The sequence below is a fragment of the Drosophila elegans genome, unplaced genomic scaffold, assembly GCF_018152505.1.
Source record: "Drosophila elegans isolate 14027-0461.03 unplaced genomic scaffold, ASM1815250v1 contig_149, whole genome shotgun sequence".
Classification (NCBI taxonomy): domain Eukaryota; kingdom Metazoa; phylum Arthropoda; class Insecta; order Diptera; family Drosophilidae; genus Drosophila; species Drosophila elegans.
This window is the reverse complement of record NW_024545513.1, coordinates 4,201,457-4,225,504: the sequence shown is the minus strand read 5'-3', so window position 1 is coordinate 4,225,504 and position 24,048 is coordinate 4,201,457. Positions and strand designations below refer to the sequence as shown.

At 43.1% G+C, this 24,048-nt stretch overlaps 5 protein-coding genes across 7 annotated transcripts; 3 read left to right on the top strand and 2 right to left on the bottom strand.

Moving 5' to 3' along the window:
* Positions 1-137: 137 nt before the first annotated feature.
* On the bottom strand, positions 138-2,633 carry LOC108136341 (translation initiation factor eIF-2B subunit epsilon). Its single transcript, XM_017257448.2, has 5 exons — positions 2,450-2,633; positions 2,269-2,393; positions 911-2,202; positions 566-852; positions 138-502 (listed from the first exon to the last, which is right to left on the bottom strand). The coding sequence occupies exons 1-5, from the start codon at positions 2,540-2,542 to the stop codon at positions 275-277; spliced, it is 2,025 nt and encodes a 674-aa protein (XP_017112937.1). The 5' UTR covers positions 2,543-2,633; the 3' UTR covers positions 138-274.
* A 480-nt stretch (positions 2,634-3,113) lies between these two features.
* Positions 3,114-8,687, top strand: LOC108136315 (type II inositol 1,4,5-trisphosphate 5-phosphatase). 2 transcript variants are annotated; one of them, XR_001773954.2, is made up of 10 exons: positions 3,114-3,962; positions 4,497-4,683; positions 5,027-5,288; positions 5,346-5,531; positions 5,594-5,926; positions 6,405-7,281; positions 7,486-7,672; positions 7,743-7,967; positions 8,035-8,272; positions 8,451-8,687. XR_001773954.2 is itself a non-coding variant. In XM_017257413.2 (9 exons), the coding sequence occupies exons 1-9, from the start codon at positions 3,843-3,845 to the stop codon at positions 8,220-8,222; spliced, it is 2,565 nt and encodes an 854-aa protein (XP_017112902.1). In that variant the 5' UTR covers positions 3,114-3,842; the 3' UTR covers positions 8,223-8,687. The 2 variants fall into 2 exon arrangements, 1 of the variants encoding a protein (XP_017112902.1); XM_017257413.2 differs by having other exon boundaries at positions 8,035-8,687.
* Positions 8,688-9,056: 369 nt separating this feature from the next.
* LOC108136317 (carnosine N-methyltransferase) lies at positions 9,057-12,206 on the top strand. Of its 2 annotated transcripts, none has more exons than XM_017257416.2 (6): positions 9,057-9,306; positions 9,962-10,217; positions 10,755-10,873; positions 10,934-11,074; positions 11,184-11,441; positions 11,501-12,206. In XM_017257416.2, exons 1-6 carry the CDS (start codon positions 9,173-9,175, stop codon positions 11,880-11,882), a joined length of 1,290 nt encoding a protein of 429 aa, XP_017112905.1. In that variant the 5' UTR covers positions 9,057-9,172; the 3' UTR covers positions 11,883-12,206. The 2 variants fall into 2 exon arrangements, with proteins under 2 accessions (XP_017112905.1, XP_017112904.1); XM_017257415.2 differs by having other exon boundaries at positions 9,058-9,306; positions 10,704-10,873.
* Positions 12,207-12,339: 133 nt separating this feature from the next.
* LOC108136316 (protein SMG9) lies at positions 12,340-14,129 on the bottom strand. Its single transcript, XM_017257414.1, has one exon. The coding sequence runs from the start codon at positions 14,055-14,057 to the stop codon at positions 12,564-12,566; it is 1,494 nt and encodes a 497-aa protein (XP_017112903.1). The 5' UTR covers positions 14,058-14,129; the 3' UTR covers positions 12,340-12,563.
* A 634-nt stretch (positions 14,130-14,763) lies between these two features.
* Positions 14,764-16,243, top strand: LOC108136175 (protein KTI12 homolog). The gene is made up of 3 exons (XM_017257173.2): positions 14,764-15,113; positions 15,180-15,538; positions 15,820-16,243. Exons 1-3 carry the CDS (start codon positions 14,849-14,851, stop codon positions 16,105-16,107), a joined length of 912 nt encoding a protein of 303 aa, XP_017112662.1. The 5' UTR covers positions 14,764-14,848; the 3' UTR covers positions 16,108-16,243.
* The last annotated feature ends 7,805 nt before the right edge of the window (positions 16,244-24,048 follow it).

Genomic DNA, 24,048 nt, shown 5'->3' with positions numbered 1-24,048 from the left:
TTATGTTTCGGCATTGAAAAATTAGAATCGGAAAAGTTGTTAACTTACAAAAGAAGGTGAAAAATGATTTGGTAATTTAAGTGAAATATAAAACCTGCGTTTTGGGTAAATTATTAATTCCATAATCATAACAGGTGTTTTGGATTAATCCTGTTTTTATTTCATCTTTTTTTTGGGTGAACCATTTCATGGTTCGGCATTTAAAAGCTAGAAGAGAAAATTCTTCGAAAGTTGTTTAAAAAAAGTGAAAAACGTGAGCGGGCGTCGTTGCTTCCTAATCCTCTTCCTCCTCATCATCGTCGTCGTCATCCTCCTCTTCACTGGACTGATTCAGCCAGGCCACAAGCTTCGCCAGGCTCTGGCGCAGATGCGCATGCTCCTCCTCGTCCAACTGCTCGAACCAGGCCTGGATGGCATCCTCAGAAACGAAGTCCTTGTCGTACAAGTAGTGCACAATCTGCGAGATCTTCTCCCGCACCAGAGGATTCTCCTCGTACACATCCTGGGGTAAAAAGGGGAAACGTTAAATGACGTTTTGGGACAACAAAGATGAGGGGGAGATCACCTCCAGCGCCTTGAGGCAATCGAGCATGGCATCCTCGCTCTTAATGTAGTTGGAGACCACAGGTCCCAGTTGTTTAAAGGCAGCATTTATGGCCACCAGAACATTGTTATTCACCGGGTCCAGGATGCTCTGCATGCCGAACACAGCCTTTACCACATTGAAGTTAACTTCCTTGAGTGACATATTGTAGGCATAGCGCGAGGAGTTGATTTCGAGGATAAGAAAGTCGGGATTGGACTTTTCGCGAAAACCACGCGTCAGGGAGTCGATCACCTCGCCCAGGAAAACTAAGATTTGCTAATGGTTGTTAGTTGATTAGGCTGGTTAATTTCAAATTGCACTCACTATTTGTGTCATCGGGCAGAGGCGTCACCGCTCGCGAGGCATCCTCGTCGTCGTCGCTGAGGTCAGTGCAATAGCTGATCTCGTCCAGCGGAGCCAGCAGGTCGCCCATTTTGGGTATGCTCAGCGGTTGCTGAGGCAGGAAATCCTCGCCATCCGAGTCCTCGGGATCACCGGTGGTCAGGTCGCTGACAATGTAGGCATGTGGCCCAATGGACTCCAGCTCCATTGCGAGCGCATCCTCCTCACTGCGCTGTGTGTTGGGCGTGCTAGTGACGAGAGTCTTGGAAAGCTTTGTCTGGGCTGGCAGCACGCTATTTGCTCCCAAAACACAGCCTGCGCTCACATCGCAATCCTCGTTAATGGTGGCGCCCGCACCCACCACACTATGCTCCAGCCGGCAGTTGTCCTTTACGGTGACATCGGCCATGAGGAACACGTTGCTCAGCCGGCAGTTCTTACCGATGCGGCAGTTGGCTCCAATCACACTGTCGCTGATGACCGAACCACTATCTACCCGGCTGCCCGCCTGGATGACCACGTTCTGCTGCAGCGCCACCTTGGACACATGCGCCCCCGGGCTCTTGTAGATGTTGTCCTTGTGGAAGACATACTGCTGCTGCAGCTTGTAAACGCCCATGTCCGGGACGAGCGGGTAGGCCCACCGGTTGATGATGTCCCGGCTGACCAGCTGGTAGGCCGGCCAGTTGTTCACCTTGTGCGCATACTGGGCAGCCGGGAGCAGAGCCACATATATCCGGCTATCGAGCAGCTCCTCGTTGATCAGCAGGCCACGCACAAAGTCATCCCGCGTCTGGAAGTCAAAGTTGTCACTGAAAAGCGACAGCATCGACGGGGAACCAATGGCAATTTGTGGATCCAAAAGGTTGTGGTGCAGCGCCACACACGAGTTGCCCAGGAAGACGTCCAGCGGTATTTGGTAGCGCGGCTCCTTCTGGTGCATCCTCAGCCGCTGGTGGTAATGCAGGCGATCGTTGCGGCGATCCACGGCAATGAGGAGCTCGTTCCCAGTGCGCACGTTATTGGAGCACTCCTTAAACACCAGCGTGGCGGCGGTGCCCTTGTCGAACTTGGCCTGCCGCTTGTGCTGCTCCAGCACCGGACGCAGATCGGCATTCGTGACCGTATCGGCGCCCAGCAGTATAAAATTGCCGCGGATCAGAGCCTTGGCGTCCAGATCTCGCATGGCATCGCCGAAACAGCGACAGCCCTCGCCGCCAATCACATGGACGGTCATTTTAAAGGACCAGGAAGCATACGTGGCTATGCCAGCTCTATGAAATTGAGTTATTAGTACCACGAATTGCATCATCTTTTGGCGGCGCCGGCGACTAACTCACTTGATGTGATCCCGGATGTTCTGCAGATAAAGGCTGGCGTACACAAACACCTCCTCCACCCCGCTGCGATTCAAGGCGATTAAAGCGTAGTCCAGCATCCTCACATTGACCAGTGGCAGCAGAGCCTGCAGAGAAATGGTTGCGGAAGTTAAACAATCGCTGTGCTATCGGGATTACCCACCGTGGAACCCTCATCCGAGAGGGGCTTGAAGTTCCACACATTGTTGTCGGCTATCAGCACTGCCTGCACAATTTCCTTTTCAAATTGGGCCATTTTATTTCGGTTTGGTCTTAGTTTCGGGGAGCAGTTTCCCCCACACCACGCTCGTCGTTGTTGTTCTTTTTTTGTTGCGGCAATCGGTGTGACCAAAGATGTAGTGGGCGTTTAGCCAAGCTCTCAACCCTTTAATAATTATGTATTATCTTATACCGTCTTCACACTGCCGCCTTAAAGTGTTGTAGCGAAAAAGTTGTTGGAACAATTCACACAGGCGCCCGCTGTTACAAAAGCAGTTGAACGGCCTACGATAAGTAAACAAACCGAAAAGAAAGAAGAGAACGGGCAATAAAATAATAAATAAAATTGATAAAATAGCAAGTGAAAAGATTTCTACAGCTGATGATTTTTGGCGAATTAGAAAAGCAAAAAATTCTACTCAGAGGGGCGTTAAATGGCATCAGAAATATTGGGAGAACATTTTTCAAAGAACCTGTCATCATTTAGTTTTGTCTAAGCCATCCATCAAATCCAAAACTTTTGCCCGTTGACGCAGACTTTCGGTTAGTGTAAACAGACGTATTCAATATATCGATACATCGATACTATCTTCAGTGGTTAACCCAGCACTAGCCAAAAAACAACAACAACAACGGCTGGCGAACAGGAACAGATCGCCCGGAAAATAAATCGAAACAAATAATGAGCCTTAATTAGCGCGCGTGCCAATTTGTCTGTTAGAAGCGGAATTTCGCAACACCACGGAGAGGAGGTGATTCGTAGTGGAAGAGCGGAGTGAAGTGGAGTGGAGTAGATTGGCAATTATTATTGTCATCGCATTACCGATGAATAATTGCCTCTGCAAGTGTGTGAGTGTGTGTGCGATACACCCACCTTGAGCGACAACAACAATAAATCACCCAAGAAAACAAACAAGCTTCTGCGATTACCCAGAATTATTACGGACTCGGTTACAATAACGCAGCTCAAGAGCAGGAGCAGGGTCAAATCGCCACCTAGTTGCTCCCGATTCCAACCAGAAATAAGAAACCTCTTAGCGAAAACAGCCCCTTTTCAATTCCAATCGGATCCCATACGAGTTCCAATCGCTGGGCGTTCGCGCCAACTATAAATAGAAAAAGCAAAAAAAAAGCAACAACACAGCAGCAAACAACTGTCCATATTCATATCTACGTACATACATACATATATATCATCGACGCAGAGGAAGAAGCCCTCAAAAGTATTATTCTTCATTCCGAGATTAAGGCAAAACACAAGCGTTTGCATTCTCACTAGCAAATAGGCAAATAGAAGAAGGAACCAGGAGCTCGAAACTTGAATCATCAGAACAAAAATGGACACGGTGGGCGACAATGTGCATGTGACCAATGGAACCGCTCCTGCTCCTGTGGCCGCCAGGACAACCAAGGATATTGTTAAGGAGCGGTTCAAGGAAGACGAAACCATAGAATATGTAAGCCATCAATGGTTGTTCCAATATGTATCTAATAATAGTCATTCAAATAGCTTTAAAGATAGTCAGAGGGTAGATTTTATGTAAACAAAAAAAACATTGGGACTCCTAATATGGATTTAAAATACTTTAGAATATTATAAATTCAAATACTTTGAAGACGATCAAAGGGTAATAACTCGCTATAACTTTTATATACAAATACCTTATGAGACTCCTTATATGAATCTAAAAAGAGGCATTAAAAACATACATGTGATTTATTAAAAATGTCATATCAAAAGGGCAAACAAGTTTTTCTTTTTAAAATTTCAATCTAAATAAATAAAGTCAATGCTGTGACATCATTATGGAGGCTTTAAATTCATTGGAAATTGTATTTTTTGTATGCTCTCAGTATTTCCACAATGACTAATGTCTTTAAACATATCACTTTAACATTCTCAAACATATTGATAACAAGCCAAGCCTACATTGGGGCCCATGTACATTTATATATATATGCTCTCCAATTAAAGAATCCCTTTCTTACAGTTATTCGAGGCTTATCAGATCAAAGGTCCGGAGTATACAAATCGACTGCTGGCGCTTGTTTCCTCGAAATCGGGCGGAACATTCGCCATCATCGCCTTCTCCTACCTGCGCACTCCGCTGACCTCCGTGAACGAGCTGATCATCAACAAAGTGTTCGCCATCGACCACAATTTCCAGCTGCGGCAGGGTGAGAAGTACCTTTGGCTCATAGATGTGGCTACAAATCAAGATTCAAGATAACCCTTAGCTCAAAAACATAAACAACTTGATGTATCTCTACGGCTAGTTTTATTTAAACCACCAGTTGTAACGCCTGTTTGTCATTTTAAATAGTTGGCAAATATTTAACTCATAGCCTGGCACTGAATAGTAACTATTTGTAAAGTAGGCACCTAATCAATAATAGTCTTTACTTAATTATAGGCAAATAACAGAATAGCTGTGCATTTACGTAAAGAAATATCTGTAGTTTGTAACGTATTTTGTACGTTTGTTTGTTATATTTACATTGTCTTCTGGCTCTATTGCAGATAGCAAGAGCTCGATCACCACCCAGCAATTTGACTTGTCCACTGCCGAGGATGGCCCCATCAAGTACTACTACTACACCACCGAAGGCGACCACTACGAGGAGTTTGTAGCCAAGGTGATTTCCTTTAAGAGCACCATGGTCCAGCACGATCCCGAAACGGTGCTCAACTTTAGGTGGCTCAATGACTATCGCCAGATTGGCGAGGTCAAGCAGGAGCTGAAGAAGCGCGAGAGCGAGTATATTGTTTACAAGGACATTATGTGAGTTGGAGCACACTCTCTGCCACGCGATTATAATCATTCATTTGTTCCTTTTAGTATCTACTGTGCCACGTGGAACGTGAACAACAAGACTTGCAGCGACAGCAGCAATCCATTGCGACCATGGCTGGCGTGCAGTGAACAGCCGCCGGATATTTATGCCATTGGATTGCAGGAGCTGGACACTCCCACAAAGGCCATGCTGAACTCGACTCAGGTGCAGGCCATCGAGAAGCAGTGGATGTGAGTGTGTTTCTGCGATTGTATGGCCCCATAAACTTTAAAATTGTCCCTCCCTCTGGCAGTGATAATATGATGGACAGCGTCCACCCGGATGTAGAGTACGAGATCCTGATGTCGCATCGGCTGGTGGCCACCATGCTAACGGTCATCGTGCGCAAGCAGTTGCGCCAGCACATCATACGCTGCCGCCCCAAGTCGGTCGCACGCGGAATCTTCAATACGCTGGGCAACAAGGGGGGCGTGGCCATCAGCCTGCAGCTCAATGAGGGCAACATCTGCTTTGTCAACTCCCATTTGGCCGCCCACATGGGCTACGTGGAGGAGCGGAACCAGGACTACAACGCTATCGTGGAGGGAATACGCTTCGACGACGGACGCACCATCAGCGACCATGAGTGAGTTCACGTGATTTGTATATATTTGTTGCCTTAAACCAGATATGAATCTCAGAACGATTGACTAAACACACATACTGGACAAAATGAACTACCTTTTTATCATGAAAACTTGGTAAAATTTTAACTACATTCTTAGTGGCACTAAGTTAGTGCATAAAATATCAAAAGAGGCTTGCAAATATTAGATCTAATATCCACAATTGCTAATATTACTTACCTTTTTCAATTATTATTTTAACTTAGCTTGGACACGCTTTAAATATAATCTTCAAATATTAGACGTGTAAACCACAAATGACGATTTCATTGTCTTAGCTTGTGATATGATATAATAAAAAAGAGTTTTAAATATTAGAGGGAAGATACAAAAAAGGTAGCAACTACGAAAATTATATAATGATGGGCTAAGTTTTATATTTAATGGCCATTTTAAATGCCTGAGCTTACTTGATTTTCCATCTCTTTCGTTTTCCAGTCACATCTTCTGGCTGGGCGATCTGAACTATCGCATTCAGGAGCCGCCCGGACAACAGCGACCAGGACCGCTGAGCGATGTCCAAACCTACGAGCTGCTCTTGCAGTACGACCAGCTGCGGCAGGAGATGCGGCGCGGCAAGTGCTTCGAGGGCTACACCGAGGGCGAGATTAAATTCCGGCCGACCTACAAGTATGACCCGGGCACGGACAACTACGACAGCAGCGAAAAGCAGCGGGCGCCGGCCTACTGCGACCGCGTCCTCTGGAAGGGAACGCGCATCGAGCAGCTGGCCTACAACAGCATCATGGAGATCCGGCAGAGCGACCACAAGCCCGTCTACGCCGTGTTCCGAGTGAAGATAAAGACGCGCGACGAGGTCAAGTACAAGCGGGTGCAGGAGGAGGTGCTCAAGGCGGTGGACAAGCGGGAGAACGACAACCAGCCGCAGATCAATGTGGAGAAGACGGTGATCGATTTCGGAACTGTGCGCTTCAACGAGCCGAGCATACGGGACTTCAATGTCTACAACAACTGTCCGCTGCCCGTGGACTTTAGTTTCAAGGAGAAGGACATCCACGCCATCTGTGAGCCCTGGCTGCATGTCGATCCGCGGCAGGATTCTCTGCTCATCGACTCCGCCCGCAGCATCCGTCTGAAGATGCACGTCAATGTGCGCACCATCGCCGGCTTGTTACGCAAGATCCGGGACAGCGATAACTTTGACATTCTCATCCTGGACGTGGAGAACGGCAGGGACATCTTCATCACGGTGACCGGCAACTACCAACCCAGCTGCTTCGGCCTCTCCATGGAGACCATGTGCCGCACCGATCGTCCCTTGAGCGAGTACTCCCAGGACCAGATTAAGCAGCTGGTGAGTATTAGAATTTAACTTGGGAGTTCACAGTCCTTTAGATAATTAAAGCACAAACCTTTAGAGATATGACTTTTGAAAACCGGAATATTAAAATTCTTTTTTGAAATTAATTAAAAAATACAATACAAATACTATCTCGTAGTAAAGAGTAAAGAGCAAATACCAAAATATTGCTAATGCTTATTTTATTTACTCAAACAGATGAATAACGAATCCCCGGAGTATCGCGTGACCATGCCGCGGGAGTTCTTCCTGCTGATCGACTATCTGTACAGGCAGGGTTCCAGACAGGAGGGCGCGTTCCCGTCCTACGACTCCCGTCTTTCCCTCGGCGCCCAGTTCAACTCGGTGCGCGACTGGCTGGACACCTGGTCGGATGAGCCGTTTCGTAAGTGGATTCTATATGGTTGCTTTGCTCTTACTCAAGCTCTGATTATATCCGTATATCCGAATTGCAGCTGCTAATGCGGAGACTGCTGCGCAAGCGCTGCTGCTTTTACTGGATCTGCCGGAGCAGGCACTGTTGGAGCCGGTGGTCGAGAACCTGCTGGAATGCACCAGCAAGTCGCAGGCCATGGACTATATATCGCTGCTGAGTCCGCCAAAGAGGAACGTCTTTATGCACCTGTGCATGTTCCTGCGCGCGGGCATTGAGAGCCAGTACTACGACCTGCATCAAGTCGGTGGGTAGATCCTAGCTCCTTGACGTTTGGCCTTGTATGTAACTATGTGACTATTTGTTCCGGACAGCCTCCACCTTTGGCCGTATTTTGCTGCGCAGCAACGAGCGTGCCGCTTGGATGGACTACCACAGCCGGTGCATCCAGTTCATGCGGCTCTTCATCGACGCGGACGTCGAGACAATGGGCAACGGCAATGAGGGCGCCGGAACTGGGACAGGATCCGGATCGGGGGCCAGAACCGGACTGCAGGCATAGTCGCCGGACCCGGGCCCGGACCCGATCTTCGGAACTGTTGATAGCTAACTGTACGCATAGTGTTAGTTTATTTATTTTACATGTTGGTCCTTTGTTGGCACTTAGCATTTATGTATATTTCTCTGTTTTACCTGTTAATTGTTTGTGCCCGCCTTTCGTTCATTCCAACTCCGCCTACTTCACATCCCGGAATTACCTGTTATATTCGTACATCACAAAAACACGAAGATAAAGCGGACACGTAAGATCCAGCTGTAAGCGATAGCGTGCAGATGCCCGTGGAGCAGAAGGCCAACGGAAAAATAAATCGATTGTGTAAATAAGTCAAACGAAACATTCTGCACACCACCAGTTTAATCAATGTTTGGTTGAGCACGATTGCTTGTTAGTTTAAAATAATTTAGATTTCCAAAGGAAAAACCCGGTTTCAGTTTAAACTGAAAATAAACAACACCGTTAAATACATTATCAAGTTTATTGACTTTTTGAATTTTCAGAAAAAAACAAAGGTATCGAAGCGTAATATATCGAATCATATTTGGTTTGATATTGAATCATAAGGAAATTTGAGTATTATACAATTTTAATAAAATATGAGCTTGTGGAGTAAGTGTATTGACGAATACATTTTTCTTATATTTTCAGGGTTGATTTAACTTTATTTATTTGCACAAGCAAGTTTGAAATTCAATTGACAAGGTTTAAAGCTTTCAAAAAGTGCGCCCAAGATCACACGCTTATCGATAGTTAGCGGGAACTTGACCGTAGATAGGGCTGGAAAAATATCGATGACTCCCTGCCAAACATCGTTCTTACAAACTACCATCGGTACTATCGATGCTTTCCCACCTTTAATCCAAAATAAAGACTAAAACAGAGCAATGCAAATGCCGTAATTTTTGATATAACTAGTGTAAATTTTCTAAGACTCCGCCGCTGAAGCGCCCCAGATGAGCACCATGGATTGCGCCATGTTCCCCATGCATCCCAAGATGGACGAGCAGCTTTCCAAAGCGTTCACCTCCAACGAGGAGGAGGAGGAGAAGCACATCCAAAAGGTGCAGAACGCCTTCCTCTATTACGGGTAAGTACTGTTTTTGTTGCTGCTTTGGGGCACATGCTGCCTCCACCGGCTAACGGTAAATGGGGAGGTGGGGCTGGGCGCAGTGGGAGAGGGAGGGGAGCAACGACATGTGCAGACAAGCTGTCGACAAACTCCCGTTTCGTTTTGTTTCATATCGTGCGTGCATGTCAGTGCTGTCGGTGTAGGTGGATTGAGGCCAAATCTGGCTAGCTTTTTCAAATATTGGCGGTACCTATTAATGTTCATTGATGTCTTACTAAAAATGTTCTCTACAAGTCTAGGATAATAAGTAGTGGCGTGGAAATATTGTAGAATATACACCATTATTCAATAATTTTTTTGTAATTTTTAGATCTCAAAGACATTTGTATGGACAAAAACATATTTAGGTGGGTTGAATAAAAGAAGTGATGGTCTTTAATTATTTTTGACAAAGCGTTGCAAAAAAATGTATTTTGTTAGTTTTTAGTTTAGTTTAGTTTAATAAGATATTAATTTTAGTTAATTTTTTTTAATTGCAATTGCACATTTGTTTTTAGTTACCCCGCTTTGTTTAAGTTAAGTCTGAAATCCCGTCATCCCTGGTGATAAGCGTGCTCGTCGGCATTAAGTGGCATCGACTGATAATGGAAATCAATTAATTTCTCTCATACAGGCCTTATGCGTGCCAGCGGCTAAAGCGCTCCATGGATTACCTGGACAGCCTATCTGGCGAGGATCAGCACATGCTGTCCAAGTATAGAGGACATCTGGAGTGCGTGCGCACGTGTATCGATCGCAACCAGGCGGTCATCCGGGAGATTTTGCGGGAGCGTGTGCTCTATCCGGCAGAAGAATCGACAGAAAACTCGACGGACCGGTGGGAGTTTGATGAGCCGCCGCCGAACGTGAGGCACGGTGATATGGACCAGGTAAACAGCTAAAGAAGCTCTAGAATCTACAGTCTAGATCTTTAAAAAACCTAGAACGCACTCCTTCATCCTCACTCATCCACCGAACTTTCCATTTAAAACAAAATATTTACATAATATATTTTTCCTAACGTTTGGTTATTCATGATTTCAATTAGTCGCATTTTATCAAGAATTGTCTATATTTATATTATATGAACAAATTTAAGTTGGGCAAAGATGAATTAAATTATTTAGCTTTTTAAATAACAATTTGCACAAAATAACAGTTTTCAGTTTGAATAAATTGTAAACTTTAGCATTAGTAATCTTAGACACCCAAAAAACCTCTATAACTATTTAAGTATGTTTATTTATTCACAAAATTAAATTCTTATATTATTTTTTTCGGCATATATTCATATTCCTTTTCTTTATGTTTCTCTTAAATATCTGTACATGACACCCGCATCCCGTATTTCGCACCCGCTCTTATCCAACTCACAGAATGATATTCCATTCGATGAAGCTGACGTTGAACCTCTCAAAATTTTAAAGGCCCAGTCGACATTGAAGTTGATTGCGCGCGACTGGAGCACCGATGGCGCCCTGGAGCGGGAGCAGTCCTACAAGCCCATCATCGACAGCATCGTTGAGTACTACAAGCCCGGCGATTAGTGAGTGCTTTCGAGCATTCATGTTTTATTGTTTTAATATTCTTTTCCTTTAATGAACAGCGAGCTGAAGGAGATTAAGATCCTGGTGCCTGGAGCGGGATTAGGACGGCTCACCTACGAGCTGGCATGCTTGGGATACTCGTGCGAGGGGAACGAGTTCTCCTATTTTATGCTGATTGCTTCCAACTTTGTCCTCAATCTGTGAGTGAACACTTCAGTTTCGGTACTGAATTCCTGATCCTCCTCCTCTTCTTTATCTAACGCTGATTATTTACAATGTTCTGGAATTGCTTTTCCTTCTCGGTGGTAGCTGCGACTACGAGAACAAGTACGTGCTGTACCCGTGGGTGCATCAGTATGTGAACAACCTGAGGCGCGAGGATCAGGTGACCGCCGTTCGCTTCCCCGATGTCTGCCCGCTGAAGAATCCGCCCAAGGGCCATTTTGAAATAGCCGCTGGGGACTTTCTGGAGGTTTACAAGACGCCGCACACCTACAACTGTGTGGCAACGTGCTTCTTCATCGATTGCGCCAATAACGTAATTGACTTTATACGCACCATTTACAGGTGTGTTGCGAAGGAGATCCATTTATTTTATTAGTCTTGACAAACATTTTACCTTGCAGAATTCTCGTGCCTGGTGGCATATGGGTGAATCTCGGACCGCTGCTGTACCACTACAGTGACGTCAGCGGACAGAACAGCATTGAGCCGACGTTCGAGGACATTTGCATCATCATGGAGAGTGTAGGCTTTGTGATCGAGAAATCGCGCACAGGCATTCGCACCAAGTACGCCCAGAATCCGTCGTCGATGAAGCAGAGCGAGTATCAGAGCCTATTCTGGGTCTGTCGCAAGCCGGATCCGTTTGAGGAGCAGCGGGGAAAGCGCAAGGCCTCTCGGGAGCCACACGATCTCATTGTGCGCGAGGACAGCGAGGAGGAGCAGCTGAATCAGCAGGCCACGGCCGCGGCCAACGATGATACTGATGTGGCCCAGCCAACGTGATAGTCTTTCAATCCAAACCCAACCCCACAACCGAACCCAAATCTGAATCCAAACCCACCTACGGATGCCATCACCAACACCTTAATCATCATTAAGCCACAGGCAAGACAGTGAACTCGAGTTGACACAACAATATTACGATGTTGTAGATTAAATGTTATGCCTCTATTCAGTAAAAATCTTTTTTTGTAGACCAATTTCGAAATATACAAATTGAAGCAGCTTTTTTGCTGTAAAATCGTGCAAATACAAAACAGAGTGTTTCGAAATAGGCCACTCAAATATACCAAAACAAAACATTTAAATAAATAAATAATTTTTATTTATTAAATGAGTTTCTTTAATTTACCAACTCAATATATGTATTATTAATCGGTTTGATACAAAACTCCAATGTTGTACACTAAGCGTGGAATTTCAACTTAAAATTGTAAATACTTTTTCTGCAAATTTTAAATTGTTTTCTGTGAAGTCTTTTATTTAATGGTGAAACAATATGTATATCAGTCACACTCTCAATTTCTGATTCATATGTTAACTCTTAACAACTCTTTCAAAAATGAACATTGACCCTATGCACTATACAAATTTAGCAGTAAAAAGAGAGGTCAGCTGTGATATTGGAAATTTAATCTCTAAAATGGTCCAAGTAATCCCTGCCCAATAACACAGTTCTTTGGATCAGCTTTCGGTGCCTGTTCCACTGAGGAAGGTGCGCCAATTGTCCGACCGCCACTGGCAGCGAGTGTCCAAGTGGCGCAGCTTGATCTCCGCATATATCTTCTCGAAATGGGGGGCACCTTTGCGGGCGCTTTCCGCCAGTATCTCGAACCAGATGGCCTCGCTCAGCTCGGTGCTTGTGTGGCACATGGAAACGCGCGTGGCACCAAGCACACGCTCACGAAACTGACGGACCAGTTCGCCCAGGCCAGCGTGAAAAGCGGTGGCTGCATTACTGCTTACTTCCGGCAGCAGAAATGTGTTCAAACAGCGTGCCTCGCCTCTGCCCCGGTAAATAGGCAATCCCGTGGGCCCGTAGAGGAACGCCAGCTTCTTATCCAGTCGCTCCCGCTGCACCGGCTCAAAATCCAGCCGCTGGGCACGTGTGCGCACGAACAGCACCTGCGGCAGGTGGTCCCGCACATAGCCCTTGCAGGGAAACGTGGGTCTGAGTCGAAGGGCAGCCTGCAATATACGCAACTGCTCCACGGCCAAGCCGTCAATGACCAAAATCAGGACGTGACACACGCTCAGCATCTGGGCCATGGCTGCCAGGGAGTTCAGATCCTGATGGTCCGGCTCCTTGCCCACGGGCAGCAGCAGCGGTGGCGTGTCCAGCAGTATGTAACGTTCCCGGGTGATGAAGAACTGCAAAGCCTCGGTGCGGGGACGCAAAATACTCTTTTGTCCGTTATTAGGCTTTGCCTTGTGCCGGGTGGCAAAGACGCACTCATCCGCCTCTGGCGAGAACAGGTGTTGGTAGTAGTCGTAGTCCAGGGACCGCTCAGCAGCGAGGAGATTGAGCAGCGTGCTCTTGCCGGAACACTGGCCACCCAAAACGCCTAAGACAGTGAAATCTGTGTTGGTCTTGTGGAACACCTTGCGGGCAGTGGCATTAAAGACACCATTGGCCATTATGAGGGGCGTGGGACGGTTCATGCGCGGCGGCTGCAGCTCCTGGAGGGCACCTGCTGCTCCGGCTGAGCCGCCTGCGGCTCCTGCGCAGTTGCTTTTGTCCCTTTGGCCATTCGGCGAAGGTGCAGAGCTAATCAAGGCAGCGCAGACGGAGGTCGACGGCACGGCTTGGGCAGGAGCTCCTCCTTCCATCGAGTTGGGTGCTCCTCCTCCAAGCATGGATATCTGATGACACCTGTCCGATGGCCGCAGATCGCACGTACGATTGATGATTACCGTCTTGATGGCCGCTGATGCATCGGGGTAACTGCTACTAGTGTTTCTGGTGGGACTAGGCTCCGCCTCTTTGTCCCTGACCAGGTCCCGATCCCGATCGCCATTCCTGTCCCACTCTTTGTCCCGGTCGCGGTCCTTCTTCAGCAGAATCTTTGGCTGCACCAGGCGGGCATCCTCGCGCCGGGCAATGGTCACGGGCGCCAGGATGCCGCAGGGGTTGTCATCTCGCTTCTTGTTGCGGAAACGGCGGCGCGGCTCGGCCATTCCGTCACCCGGATTTTAAAGGTTTTATATTTAAACTCACACGAATGTGCAGGTCAACGTCAAGTCGTGCTCGTTTCTCAACACTGCTCGATACCTAGACAGCTGTGCTGTTGCCATTTCAAAAATAGCTAACAGAATTAATAAATTAGAAAATTAAATTTCGAAACTCTTAAAAATATTGCTCTTAAATTAAATACTTTATGTTTTTAAATTTAATAATTGCAATTATTACAAACTAACAGAAAAAATGCACTAATTCATTTTTTAATATAAATAATGGCACCAGTTAAGATGTTAACCGGATCAGCATGAGTCCCATTTTTGAGGGTTTTAACCAGAAAAAAATCAATTTCTGCTTATAAGCATCATCTCTTAGATTTATAGCTTTTAAATTTGCTGTAAAAATACTTTTCTACTAACACCTATTTTAATGATGATTTTTGTTTAATTTTAAGCTTAGACTAGTTAGGAGTTGTATTTTAATTAACATTACATGAATGTTATCTTATAAGTGGCACATTGCAAATTGCACGTTTATGTTAATTGTAAATTTGCATATTGCATTTGGTATGTTGCACATTGCAACATTCAACACGTAACATTGAACTTGAACAATTTTGTTTTTAAAATCGTTCAAATCGTAGCGGCTAAAATAGCTAGATTTAGCTCGAAATATGTTTAGTCATCTCTTACACCTGCAAGGTGGTCGATAACCAACACTGCAGGCAGTGCAGCGTGTATGGCCATTATTTTTTGTTTATTTATTGTTGTTATTTAAGGTGAGGGAAACCATGCCAATTGTGGTAATTACGGGTTTGCCGGCCAGCGGAAAGTCCACCCGTGCCCGTCAGCTGCGGGATCACTTCGTGGAGCGCGGCAGGAAGGTGCACCTGATCAGCGAAAATGAGGCCGTGCCAAAGGCTCTGTTCGGCAAGAATTCGCATGCGGGAGATTCGCAAAAGGAGAAGGTGGTGCGCAGCGATCTCAAGTCGGAGGCTTCGCGCCACCTCAACAAGGAGGATCTGGTCATCCTGGACGCCGGCAACTACATCAAGGGTCAGTTCTGGTCAAGCTTCAGCTGATAAAAGAGATGTCACATCAAGCCCACTATATCTCTTTTAGGCTATCGCTACGAACTGTACTGCATGACCAAGGCATCCCGGACCACCCAGTGCACCCTATTCTGCTGTATTTCCCAGGAGCAGGCGTGGACCTTCAATGTGCAGCGAACGGCGGTGGATGAGCTGCCTGGCGTCAGCGAATCAGCGGTGAAGGAGGACAAGCCGGTGGAAAACTCGAACGTTCCCTACACCCGCGACACATTCGACGCCCTGTGCATGCGATACGAGGAGCCGCAGAGCAACAACCGGTGGGACAGTCCGCTGGTGGTGGCCCTGCCCGAGGACACGCTCGATGTGGAGGCCATCTACAAGTCCCTGTACGAAACGCAGCCCCTGCCGCCCAACCAGAGCACCCAGAATGTAAGTCAAGAACTGCTGTTCGTGCCTGGACAGAAACTATTAGTCAATATATTTTTAAATTGTATAGGAAAGGGACTGCGTTAAAAACTGCTGTTTTAAATCAGAACACCCTTTGGAAGGTGCATGTTATGCCTCCCATTTTTCTAAAGACTACTAGAAATTGCAATTAAATAAATTATTCATTTTCTAATAGTAAAGATTGAGATAAAAAAAGAATATATTTAAAATATATATAATTAATTTAAAAATATAATATTCATATAAGTTCTTATATTTTGCAGCCACCGCTGGGAGCCACCAACTACCTCTTCGAATTGGACAACATCATGCAGTCGATCATCAAGGAGATCCTCGGTGCCGTCAAGATCAAGGCTTTCGGCCAGCTGCGCATCCCGGGTAGCAGCAGCCCTGTGAAGGTCGCTACCTCGATGAACGCCCTTCAGCTGAACCGCCTGCGTCAGAAGTTCATTACAAGCACTTGTCGCGCCAGCCAGACGGCGCCCACTCCACTAGAGCAGGTGCCGCAGCTATTTGTTCAGTTCATCAACGCCAACACGATCGGCTGCTAGCCACTAGGAATAGGAATAGGATAGAAATAAATAATTAAATATTCTACCCTGCTTACTCGATTATTGATTGATTATTTGCCCCGTCATTAAATATATATTTATGTAATGTTATATAAATAAATATTTAAATTATAAATGATTACTCCATTTAATATATTTAAACAATTAAATCCTGTTAGTTAACGTTACTAGTTCTCGTTTATGTACAGTATGTAAAATGACGTGTAAGATGGTGTGTAAAATGTATTTATACATGTAAGGCCGTTAACCGTTTTGTTTCGACATGGAAACCCGTTTCGACGCACGAAAACTATCATTTTATATCGTAAAATTAACAACTAAATTTCAAAACAAAATTTAAATGCAGATTGTTAGGGGCTTAAGCCACAAGACTTTCGAGATATACCGTTTTGAAATCGGAAGCCTGAAAGAAAAGAAATTAATTAAGAACTTATATCGTAAACATAAAAGACTTTCAAGATATACCACTTTGAAGTCGGAAGCCTGAAAGACAAGTAGTAGATTTTTAAAAAATCGGCCCGAAATTTCAAACCAAGTTTTAAATACAGACTTTTATAGAACTAAGCCAGAAGACTTTTAAGATATACCACTGCCTTTATAACTCAAATTATCATATTTAATTTGTCATTTTTGGCATTTGGATCATTGCACTGTGGGTCATTAATTCATTCATTTTTTTGCCGAAAGTTTTGCTTTCTCTGTCTAGCTAGAAGATTAAATTAAGAGATTAAACCAAAAATAATATGTTCTGTTTTTTTTTACAACGTATGGTTAACTTATAGTAAATATCATATTTTAAGAACAAATTATTATTAAAATCATTTCAATGCACATCATCATCAAAAGTTAAACAATAATCATTTAATTAATTTTTATTTTTAAATACCAAAGCCTTTTTCAGCGTCGCTAAGGTATGCAATTATATATATATTTTTAATCCGTCAAATGAAATCTCTTAGCCCAATAAAATTTATGTATGCTATATTTTATCTTCTCAAAGTTCTCAACCATATGATGATTACATCGCTGGGACTTATGCTTCGCCACCCTAGCGAGAAAATTAAGTTTCTGATAGGAAAACATTGATTTTTAACATTTCTGTTACGAAAACTTAAATACTTAACATTTATGTTAGGAATACGTTAATTCTTAACATTTCTGTTGGAAATCTGCTATTGCGCTGCAGCAGAAGGAAAGCAGAGTAGAGATGGAAAAACATTGAGTTACCCCGCCAAACATCGATGAAACCGATGTTTTGAAAACATCGACGACACCGATAGCCCTATCGATGTTTCTATCAAGGTTTCGCCATCTCTACCGCTTTGTTGTTGTCGAGCTGCAGATAAATTCGAATTCGCGCCCGGAACGCAAACTCCAACCGCAAACGCTTCGAAAGGCAAACGCTTCGAAATTCAAACGTTATTTCCGCTGTTGGTGCCCCTCGAAATAAACAAAATAAAAAAACTTTTTTTTTTCGTTTTTTTGTTGCCACGACTGTTTTTTTTTACCACCAAAGATTGGATATATCAAATAAATTTTAACGGCTCTTACAGCAAAGTGCATTGTGTGTGTGTGTGTGCGACAATATGACAAGTGCAACAAAAAGCTTAAACGTTTTTGAAAAATATTATACAAAATATTTAAAAAAAATTAATTAACAAAGACAACAAAAATACAAATATGTGTTTTTAAAGATCTTAAAATATTGCCTTTGTTTTTGTTTTGAGTGTGTGTCAGTTTGAGTGCGGCGCTTAAAATGCATAATGCAACTTTGCCACTGACCTTTTTTTTAATTATATTTTTTATGTGTGTGTTCTGTTGCAGCTGACGTTTCCCCCACCCGAAAAATAATGCAAATATAACTAAAAAGCCCAGGAAAAAATCAACAGCTGCTAAATCTTGAGTCAACAACCGCAAAACAAAACGTAAGAAAATACACTAATGTGAACATCAACAACAACAACAATAACAACAGTGGTTATTGAAATCCAAAGTTTACCAAACGCCCAAAAATACAAAGAAAAAGAAGAAGCAGAGCTTGTGTCTTACTGTGTTGAGTGTTAAACAACAAAAAGCTATAACAGAAAAGTGATTAAAACCAACCGCAAATTAACTTCTAACGGTATTCGGTGATCGCTTGCTGGCGGAGCATGGATATCACCCCAGTTCCATCACCACCATCGATATCCGTATCGCTTTTGGCTCCAGGATCAACGGTATTCGCAAACGCTGGCCATTAAAAAAGCGCCAGCCGAATGCCACAAAGATGCCACCGCTGCAACGAGACCAATTGAAGTGAGTGCCCTCATATTCCACCACCATATAAATTTCTAGCCCTTCAATAATACAACAACATTCGTCAAATGCAGACATATCATATTTAATACTTTGCGCCATTCAATAAGCAACTTCTACCTTTAAATTACAAGGGTAAGACATTTAGAACTTAATGAAAATTTAATCGAATGTTGAATATAACTTTTCTTAATATATATATTTTACCTATGCATTGGATCGTAAGTCTTGTAAAATATAAACTCGCTTATATTCTTGCAAAGTGACCGATTTAATAATAGAATAATTAGTCTTGTCGCATCGGCATATAAAATATAAATAAATTTTAACTAAGCTGGTTCAGAGAGAAGGTATTCTTCCAATTAATTGCATGTGCTATTTAACTCCATAACCAAGGAACTTTACCACATCGCGCAACTCTTTAATTACTGACCAATAATCCGGGTGATGGCATTATAATTGCCGTGTCTGTGTTGGGATTGCCTTGTAGAACGGGCCTAAGTTTAGGAGTTTAAGAGGGCGCGCTTAGTCACTGCGCCTTAAAGTTCACGAAGGGGGTGGACATTGGCAGGGGCGGGGGTGCAGGGAGCACATGAGCCCGGTTCGTTGGCCTGGCCGAGATAACTAAAAAAAAAAATTCGCCGCTCTCTGTTTATGAATGAAAACGCAAATTTAACAACAACAACGCAGTCAAAGAGAGCGTGCCAAAGAGAGTCGAGAGAAATTTTCAGAGAAATGCGGAACAGAAACGTAAAAAATGTGCGCTCCCTCTCCCACTCTCTCTCTCTCTCGCGCACTGGCGCGAGTTCATCGACCTTTGCTATTGAAATTTTTGGGAACGCACACACAGATACAAAATACGAATACGAGTGCGGTACGAAACGCTGCTTATTTACACATTGATAAACAATCGTTGATGCTGAATGTCGATGAGTACGATTTCGATGGCACAAAAAATTTAATTATTTAATCGACTTCCCAGATGCCCTATTCCAGGGCAATACTTTCCACCCTCATTTTCCCTACTCTTTAGATTAAGTCAGATATGTGAATTTTGAAATACAATTAATGATAAAGTAAGATAGCAATTGTAAATTTCGATTAATTCTGTTGATTTAGGTTTTGTTGAATTGCTATAAGTGCATGTTCATATATTTAAATATATTCCGAAAGTTTACCTTTACCAACTAATGGGTAAAGGGAATCTAAGGTGCGGTTTTAGTCCGACCCCAACTTTATTGGCTGGTTTCTTCTTCCTGATTGCCGATTTGTGTGTGTTTGTGAGTAGCGGGTGGGTTGGCGAACGCACGATAACAACGCCTGGAACTTGGGGACTCTCCACAGGGCTGGGGACCCAAGGGGGGGGGATCCAGAAAGTAAGGGGGTGGCGGTAAGGTCTAGGCATTGGTATTGTTTTATTTTTGCTCCCTGCTTCTTCGAATTACGACTGCCGCTTGTTACCAAGTCCCAAATGGCTCTATATTGGTATATATGTATGGGTTCAGGGGTGTAGGCGGTGGCTTCTGAAAGGGGGGTTCACGCCTCAGAAGTTTTCCAATATAATACGGCATGAGAATAATTAGATTAATTGCCCAGCTTATTGGTTATAGTTATTGTAAGGATTGGGGGACTAACATACATATTTGGTGTTCCAGTCAACAAAACTCTGATTCCCTTCAGCGTAGGCCACTGGTGTACTTTTGCAAGTGTGCGCTGTATCTGTGTGTTCGAGCGAGGCCAATGACCAAAAATGTAGTGACAAGGGCGTCAGAGAGATTCCAAAATTTGTGTATATTTCGCCATTACAGCAAAGAAACAAGGAAGAACCCGTAAAAAAGGGGCAACGCTTTATTCTGGTTTCTGTTTTTCGTTTTCCATTTTTTATTTTTCGTTTCTGATGTTTTTCTTTTCGTAGGTATTTCTGGCGAAGCAGTAGAACTTACCCTGTCCAGAGACACAAAACGCTGAAACCTTCAAATTCGGTTTCAATGTCATGTAACCCCCGTTTTACATGGCATACACGTGCGAGAAAGAGATGGGCAGAGAGGGTGGGAAGATTGGGAGGCAAAGGTTTAAGTATACACGCAGACACACGCATATTGGGTGGCCAATTAAGGGAAAATACAGGAAAATGCCCATGCACCCAGAAATCCTAAAATCAAATAGCTTTTATTGCTGCATCCTAAATTCTGCCAGCTGTCAAATGTCGAAAGCAGTAAAATAAATTATTTTTTAGTAAAATACTGTGGATTTTTAAAGAATTTCCAATTCCAGTTTGGAAAACTCGGAAGAATAGCTTTTTCAGCTTAAATATTTAAATTACCACAATATATAGATTCTTTTTGATCTTAGTTGTTTGGACGTTAAATATTGGTCTAGCTAACCAACAATGTTTTACAGTTTTTAATTGAATATTAGGTCTCCTAATATTGGTTTGTCTCTTCGACAAATACTTACCCTTATACAATCGCTTGGTCAAATTTGTTCATATTCTATTTTTTTATGAGTAGTTATTGTTTGCCTTAGTTTTTGTACAACAATTTTCAAAGGAAACTAGCTCTAACTTTTCTTTTTATAAAACTTTTGTTGTATATTGTTAGCGTTACAACCTTTTGTGGTTGTCGCTTTTGATTCACTTCATTTTGTTTCGATTTGTGTGATTTCATTTTGTTTCTCCTTGCATTTTAATCAATGCCAACGAACTTGGAGTTTATTTAGCGCCTATACAATAACTCCCTTGGGATAAGGTGGGTATGCACCTGAGAACTCCATACGTAAACATGCTTATCACAAGCGTTCCGATTCGTTCCGCTTTCTTCGCCACGTTTCGTTCCCTGTGCCACATACCACTTGGTTCACAGTTGCTTGATTCCTATCGAAACTCGGGTTAAGTTGAAAGGAATAAGGAGGAATTTTCCTTATCTGTAGTTTGTCGTTTTACTTGCTCTTCTTGCCATTTGATAGCTGTGACAATATTATGCATAGTGACGGGTAGGAGACAGGAAGAAAGGGACAGGAGTGGGAGAAATAGGGGAGCAAAAGAGAAGGAGTGTTCGTGAAGTCAGTACTACCCATGCATACATACGTAATGTATAAATCACCCAAGGGTCAGTGCCTCGATAAAGTTCTTATTGTCTCTCTATCGACTCTCTCCTCATTTCCTCCTCATTGTCCCGCGCTTTCCTATCCCTTAGTCATGTTTACTAATTATGTGCTGTTGGATTTGATTGCTTTCTTATTCATCAGCTCGCCCTCTCCCATTGGGGAATATTTTGAAACATTTCGAAATTCTTTTTTGGAAATCAATGTTTTAATTTCCTTTCAATTTCGTATGTTAGATTTCTTGACCTTCTAATAAACTTAAAGCCCCGAAATCGAAATATACTGATCCCAATATATTTGCAGTTTAGAAACACATTAACATTCTTTAAATTTTATTCTCTCCTTCTAGTATACAAAGTATACTTAGAAAATTTGTCCATTAAATGAAGTAATTTGTTGGACATTCGTAACCTTTTTTTTATACTTGCAGAGGATTTCAGTCAGAAGTTTGCAACGCAGTGAAGGAGACATTTCCGACCCTATAAAGTATATATATTCTTGATGAGCATCACTAGGAGAGTCGATCTAGCCATGTTCGTCTGCCCGTCCGTCTGTCCGTCCGTTTCTACGCAAACTAGTCTCTCAGTTTTAAAGCTATCTGCATGAAACTTTCCCAAAAGTTATCTTTCTATTGCAGTTAGTACATAAGTCGGAACGAGCCGGACCGGACGACTATAGCATAGATCTCCCATAGGAACAATCGGAAAAATAAATGAAATAAATTTATAACTTTGCTGTTTTTTAATTTTTTTTTTTAGTTCTTCGAAACGATTGGAAAACGATATCGTAAAGCTATTACAAGAACTATCGAATAATTGAGCTGCAAATCAAATTTAATTTTTAAAAAAGCTGCAAGGGTATATGCTTCCTTGTTTAATATTGGTTTCAGAACTTTCTCTGTCCAGAAATATAATCGAATTTAAACTGGCGTCATTCAAAAGTTACGAAACGCCTTGAGCGTGTGTTCTCTGGAATTTAAAATTGACTTCCGCGTGGATTGCACTTTCCCAATACCCCGATGAATCACATTGTTCGGGGTCACAATTGAACACCTCGCTCTTTTTTCGCTTCGACGTTTTAGCAACTTTAGCAATTTTGGCCGCTTTCGCCAGCAGAAGAAATGGTATGGTCACATTGCGGCCTTTGGACTGACGACTTGAAGATCTCACACTTATGATGATCCGTCAGATAAGTCCTGGACTAATGCAACGCCGGAGAATGCGAGATACGTATCTGCCGAGATTCAATTCCATCCGATCCGATTTGGTGTGATTGATGCGATCTTTCGTCGCTGGCTTTTTAGCTTTCGGCCATTTAACCATTTCACCATTTCACTTCCTCTTTATTTCCCCAATTTCTCCACTCGGTTGTTGACTTGTTCGAGTACGGAATATAAAAAGCCATTACTCAGTTTGCCCTTTTCCAGCCAAGAGGTTTTATTAGCTGTGAAAATAGGGATTGAAGAGGAAAACATCGGCTTCAGCTAAAAATACTTTTTAAATTTTCCCACATTCCGGAACAAATGTTTAAACTTGTTTGTACACCCAAACATTTAATAATTTTTGGAAATTAAAGGGCTGTAATGAGAAAGATACCTAACAGCTTCGAGAGAAAGGGACATTTGTAATACCCTGTTTATAAGGTAAATGTTATTTGAAACTTTGGTATAGGATGTTCGGATTCCTCTTTTAATTTGTTCGCTTTGTGTATGTATTTTTTGTAACTGGCGAATAGTAATAACAATTCGCCCACACACCAACACCTATACACAAGAACATCAATGTGGTAATGGGAATGTGTGTGTAAATACCAGAAATAGGTACAATGTTCGTTCAATGACCTTTTACTTTTACACTACTTCCATTACCAATCCGCCCCCTTGTGTTTGTTGGTTTTTGTGCTTTCGCCTATGCTTTCCCCCTTCGTTTGCTGTCTCTTTTGCTCGATAATTTTTAAGCAGATATGGTTAAATTAGTCGTTTTTGCGGAATTGCGTAATACGTGACGTCAAATCCAGCTCAAATGCAAATTGCAGTGCATATAACAAAAAAAAAACATGTAAAAATATCTTGCTTCTCACTCTCACTTGTATATGTGGTGAAAAAGATACGTATACGACAAAGATTTGGAAAAATATATGAAAAAAAGATTCAAAAATGTTAAACGTCAAGTTTAAGTTGAAGTTGCTCCACACACAGATACTCTCACGCACTCAATCACATACACAACTCACACACACGGAGAGCGCGCACAACGAAACGAACCAAAAGAAAAAACAACAACAACAACAAAAAGGGCACGTTCAGTGTGAATGACCGCCAACTAACACACATTTGTGAGCGCGCTAAAACAAAAGCAGAAACAAAATCAAAAAAGGAAAAGGCAAAAGGCAAAAGCAAAAAGAGGAAGGAAAGCAGCGTCGACGGGGGCAGGCAACAACAACAAACGCAACAGCAACTGAAAAGTAAAAATACAGCAGAGCAGAAAGTTGCAGCAATTCTTATTGTTTTTGTTATTGTTGCAC

Excerpts from the sequence above, each read along its gene's own strand:
- LOC108136341 (XM_017257448.2), bottom strand. The coding sequence starts at position 2,542 with ATGGCCCAATTTGAAAAGGAAATTGTGCAGGCAGTGCTGATAGCCGAC. Across the intron at positions 2,394-2,449 it reads TCTCGGATGAGGGTTCCACG|GCTCTGCTGCCACTGGTCAA; the intron begins GTGGGTAATCCC and ends ATTTCTCTGCAG. Across the intron at positions 853-910 it reads TCTGCCCGATGACACAAATA|TTTTCCTGGGCGAGGTGATC; the intron begins GTGAGTGCAATT and ends AGCAAATCTTAG.
- LOC108136316 (XM_017257414.1), bottom strand. The coding sequence starts at position 14,057 with ATGGCCGAGCCGCGCCGCCGTTTCCGCAACAAGAAGCGAGATGACAAC.
- LOC108136317 (XM_017257415.2), top strand. The coding sequence starts at position 9,173 with ATGAGCACCATGGATTGCGCCATGTTCCCCATGCATCCCAAGATGGAC. Across the intron at positions 9,307-9,961 it reads AACGCCTTCCTCTATTACGG|GCCTTATGCGTGCCAGCGGC; the intron begins GTAAGTACTGTT and ends TCTCTCATACAG. Across the intron at positions 10,218-10,703 it reads GGCACGGTGATATGGACCAG|AATGATATTCCATTCGATGA; the intron begins GTAAACAGCTAA and ends TCCAACTCACAG.
- LOC108136315 (XM_017257413.2), top strand. The coding sequence starts at position 3,843 with ATGGACACGGTGGGCGACAATGTGCATGTGACCAATGGAACCGCTCCT. Across the intron at positions 3,963-4,496 it reads AAGACGAAACCATAGAATAT|TTATTCGAGGCTTATCAGAT; the intron begins GTAAGCCATCAA and ends CCTTTCTTACAG. Across the intron at positions 5,532-5,593 it reads GCCATCGAGAAGCAGTGGAT|TGATAATATGATGGACAGCG; the intron begins GTGAGTGTGTTT and ends TCCCTCTGGCAG.
- LOC108136175 (XM_017257173.2), top strand. The coding sequence starts at position 14,849 with ATGCCAATTGTGGTAATTACGGGTTTGCCGGCCAGCGGAAAGTCCACC. Across the intron at positions 15,114-15,179 it reads CGCCGGCAACTACATCAAGG|GCTATCGCTACGAACTGTAC; the intron begins GTCAGTTCTGGT and ends TATCTCTTTTAG. Across the intron at positions 15,539-15,819 it reads CCAACCAGAGCACCCAGAAT|CCACCGCTGGGAGCCACCAA; the intron begins GTAAGTCAAGAA and ends TATATTTTGCAG.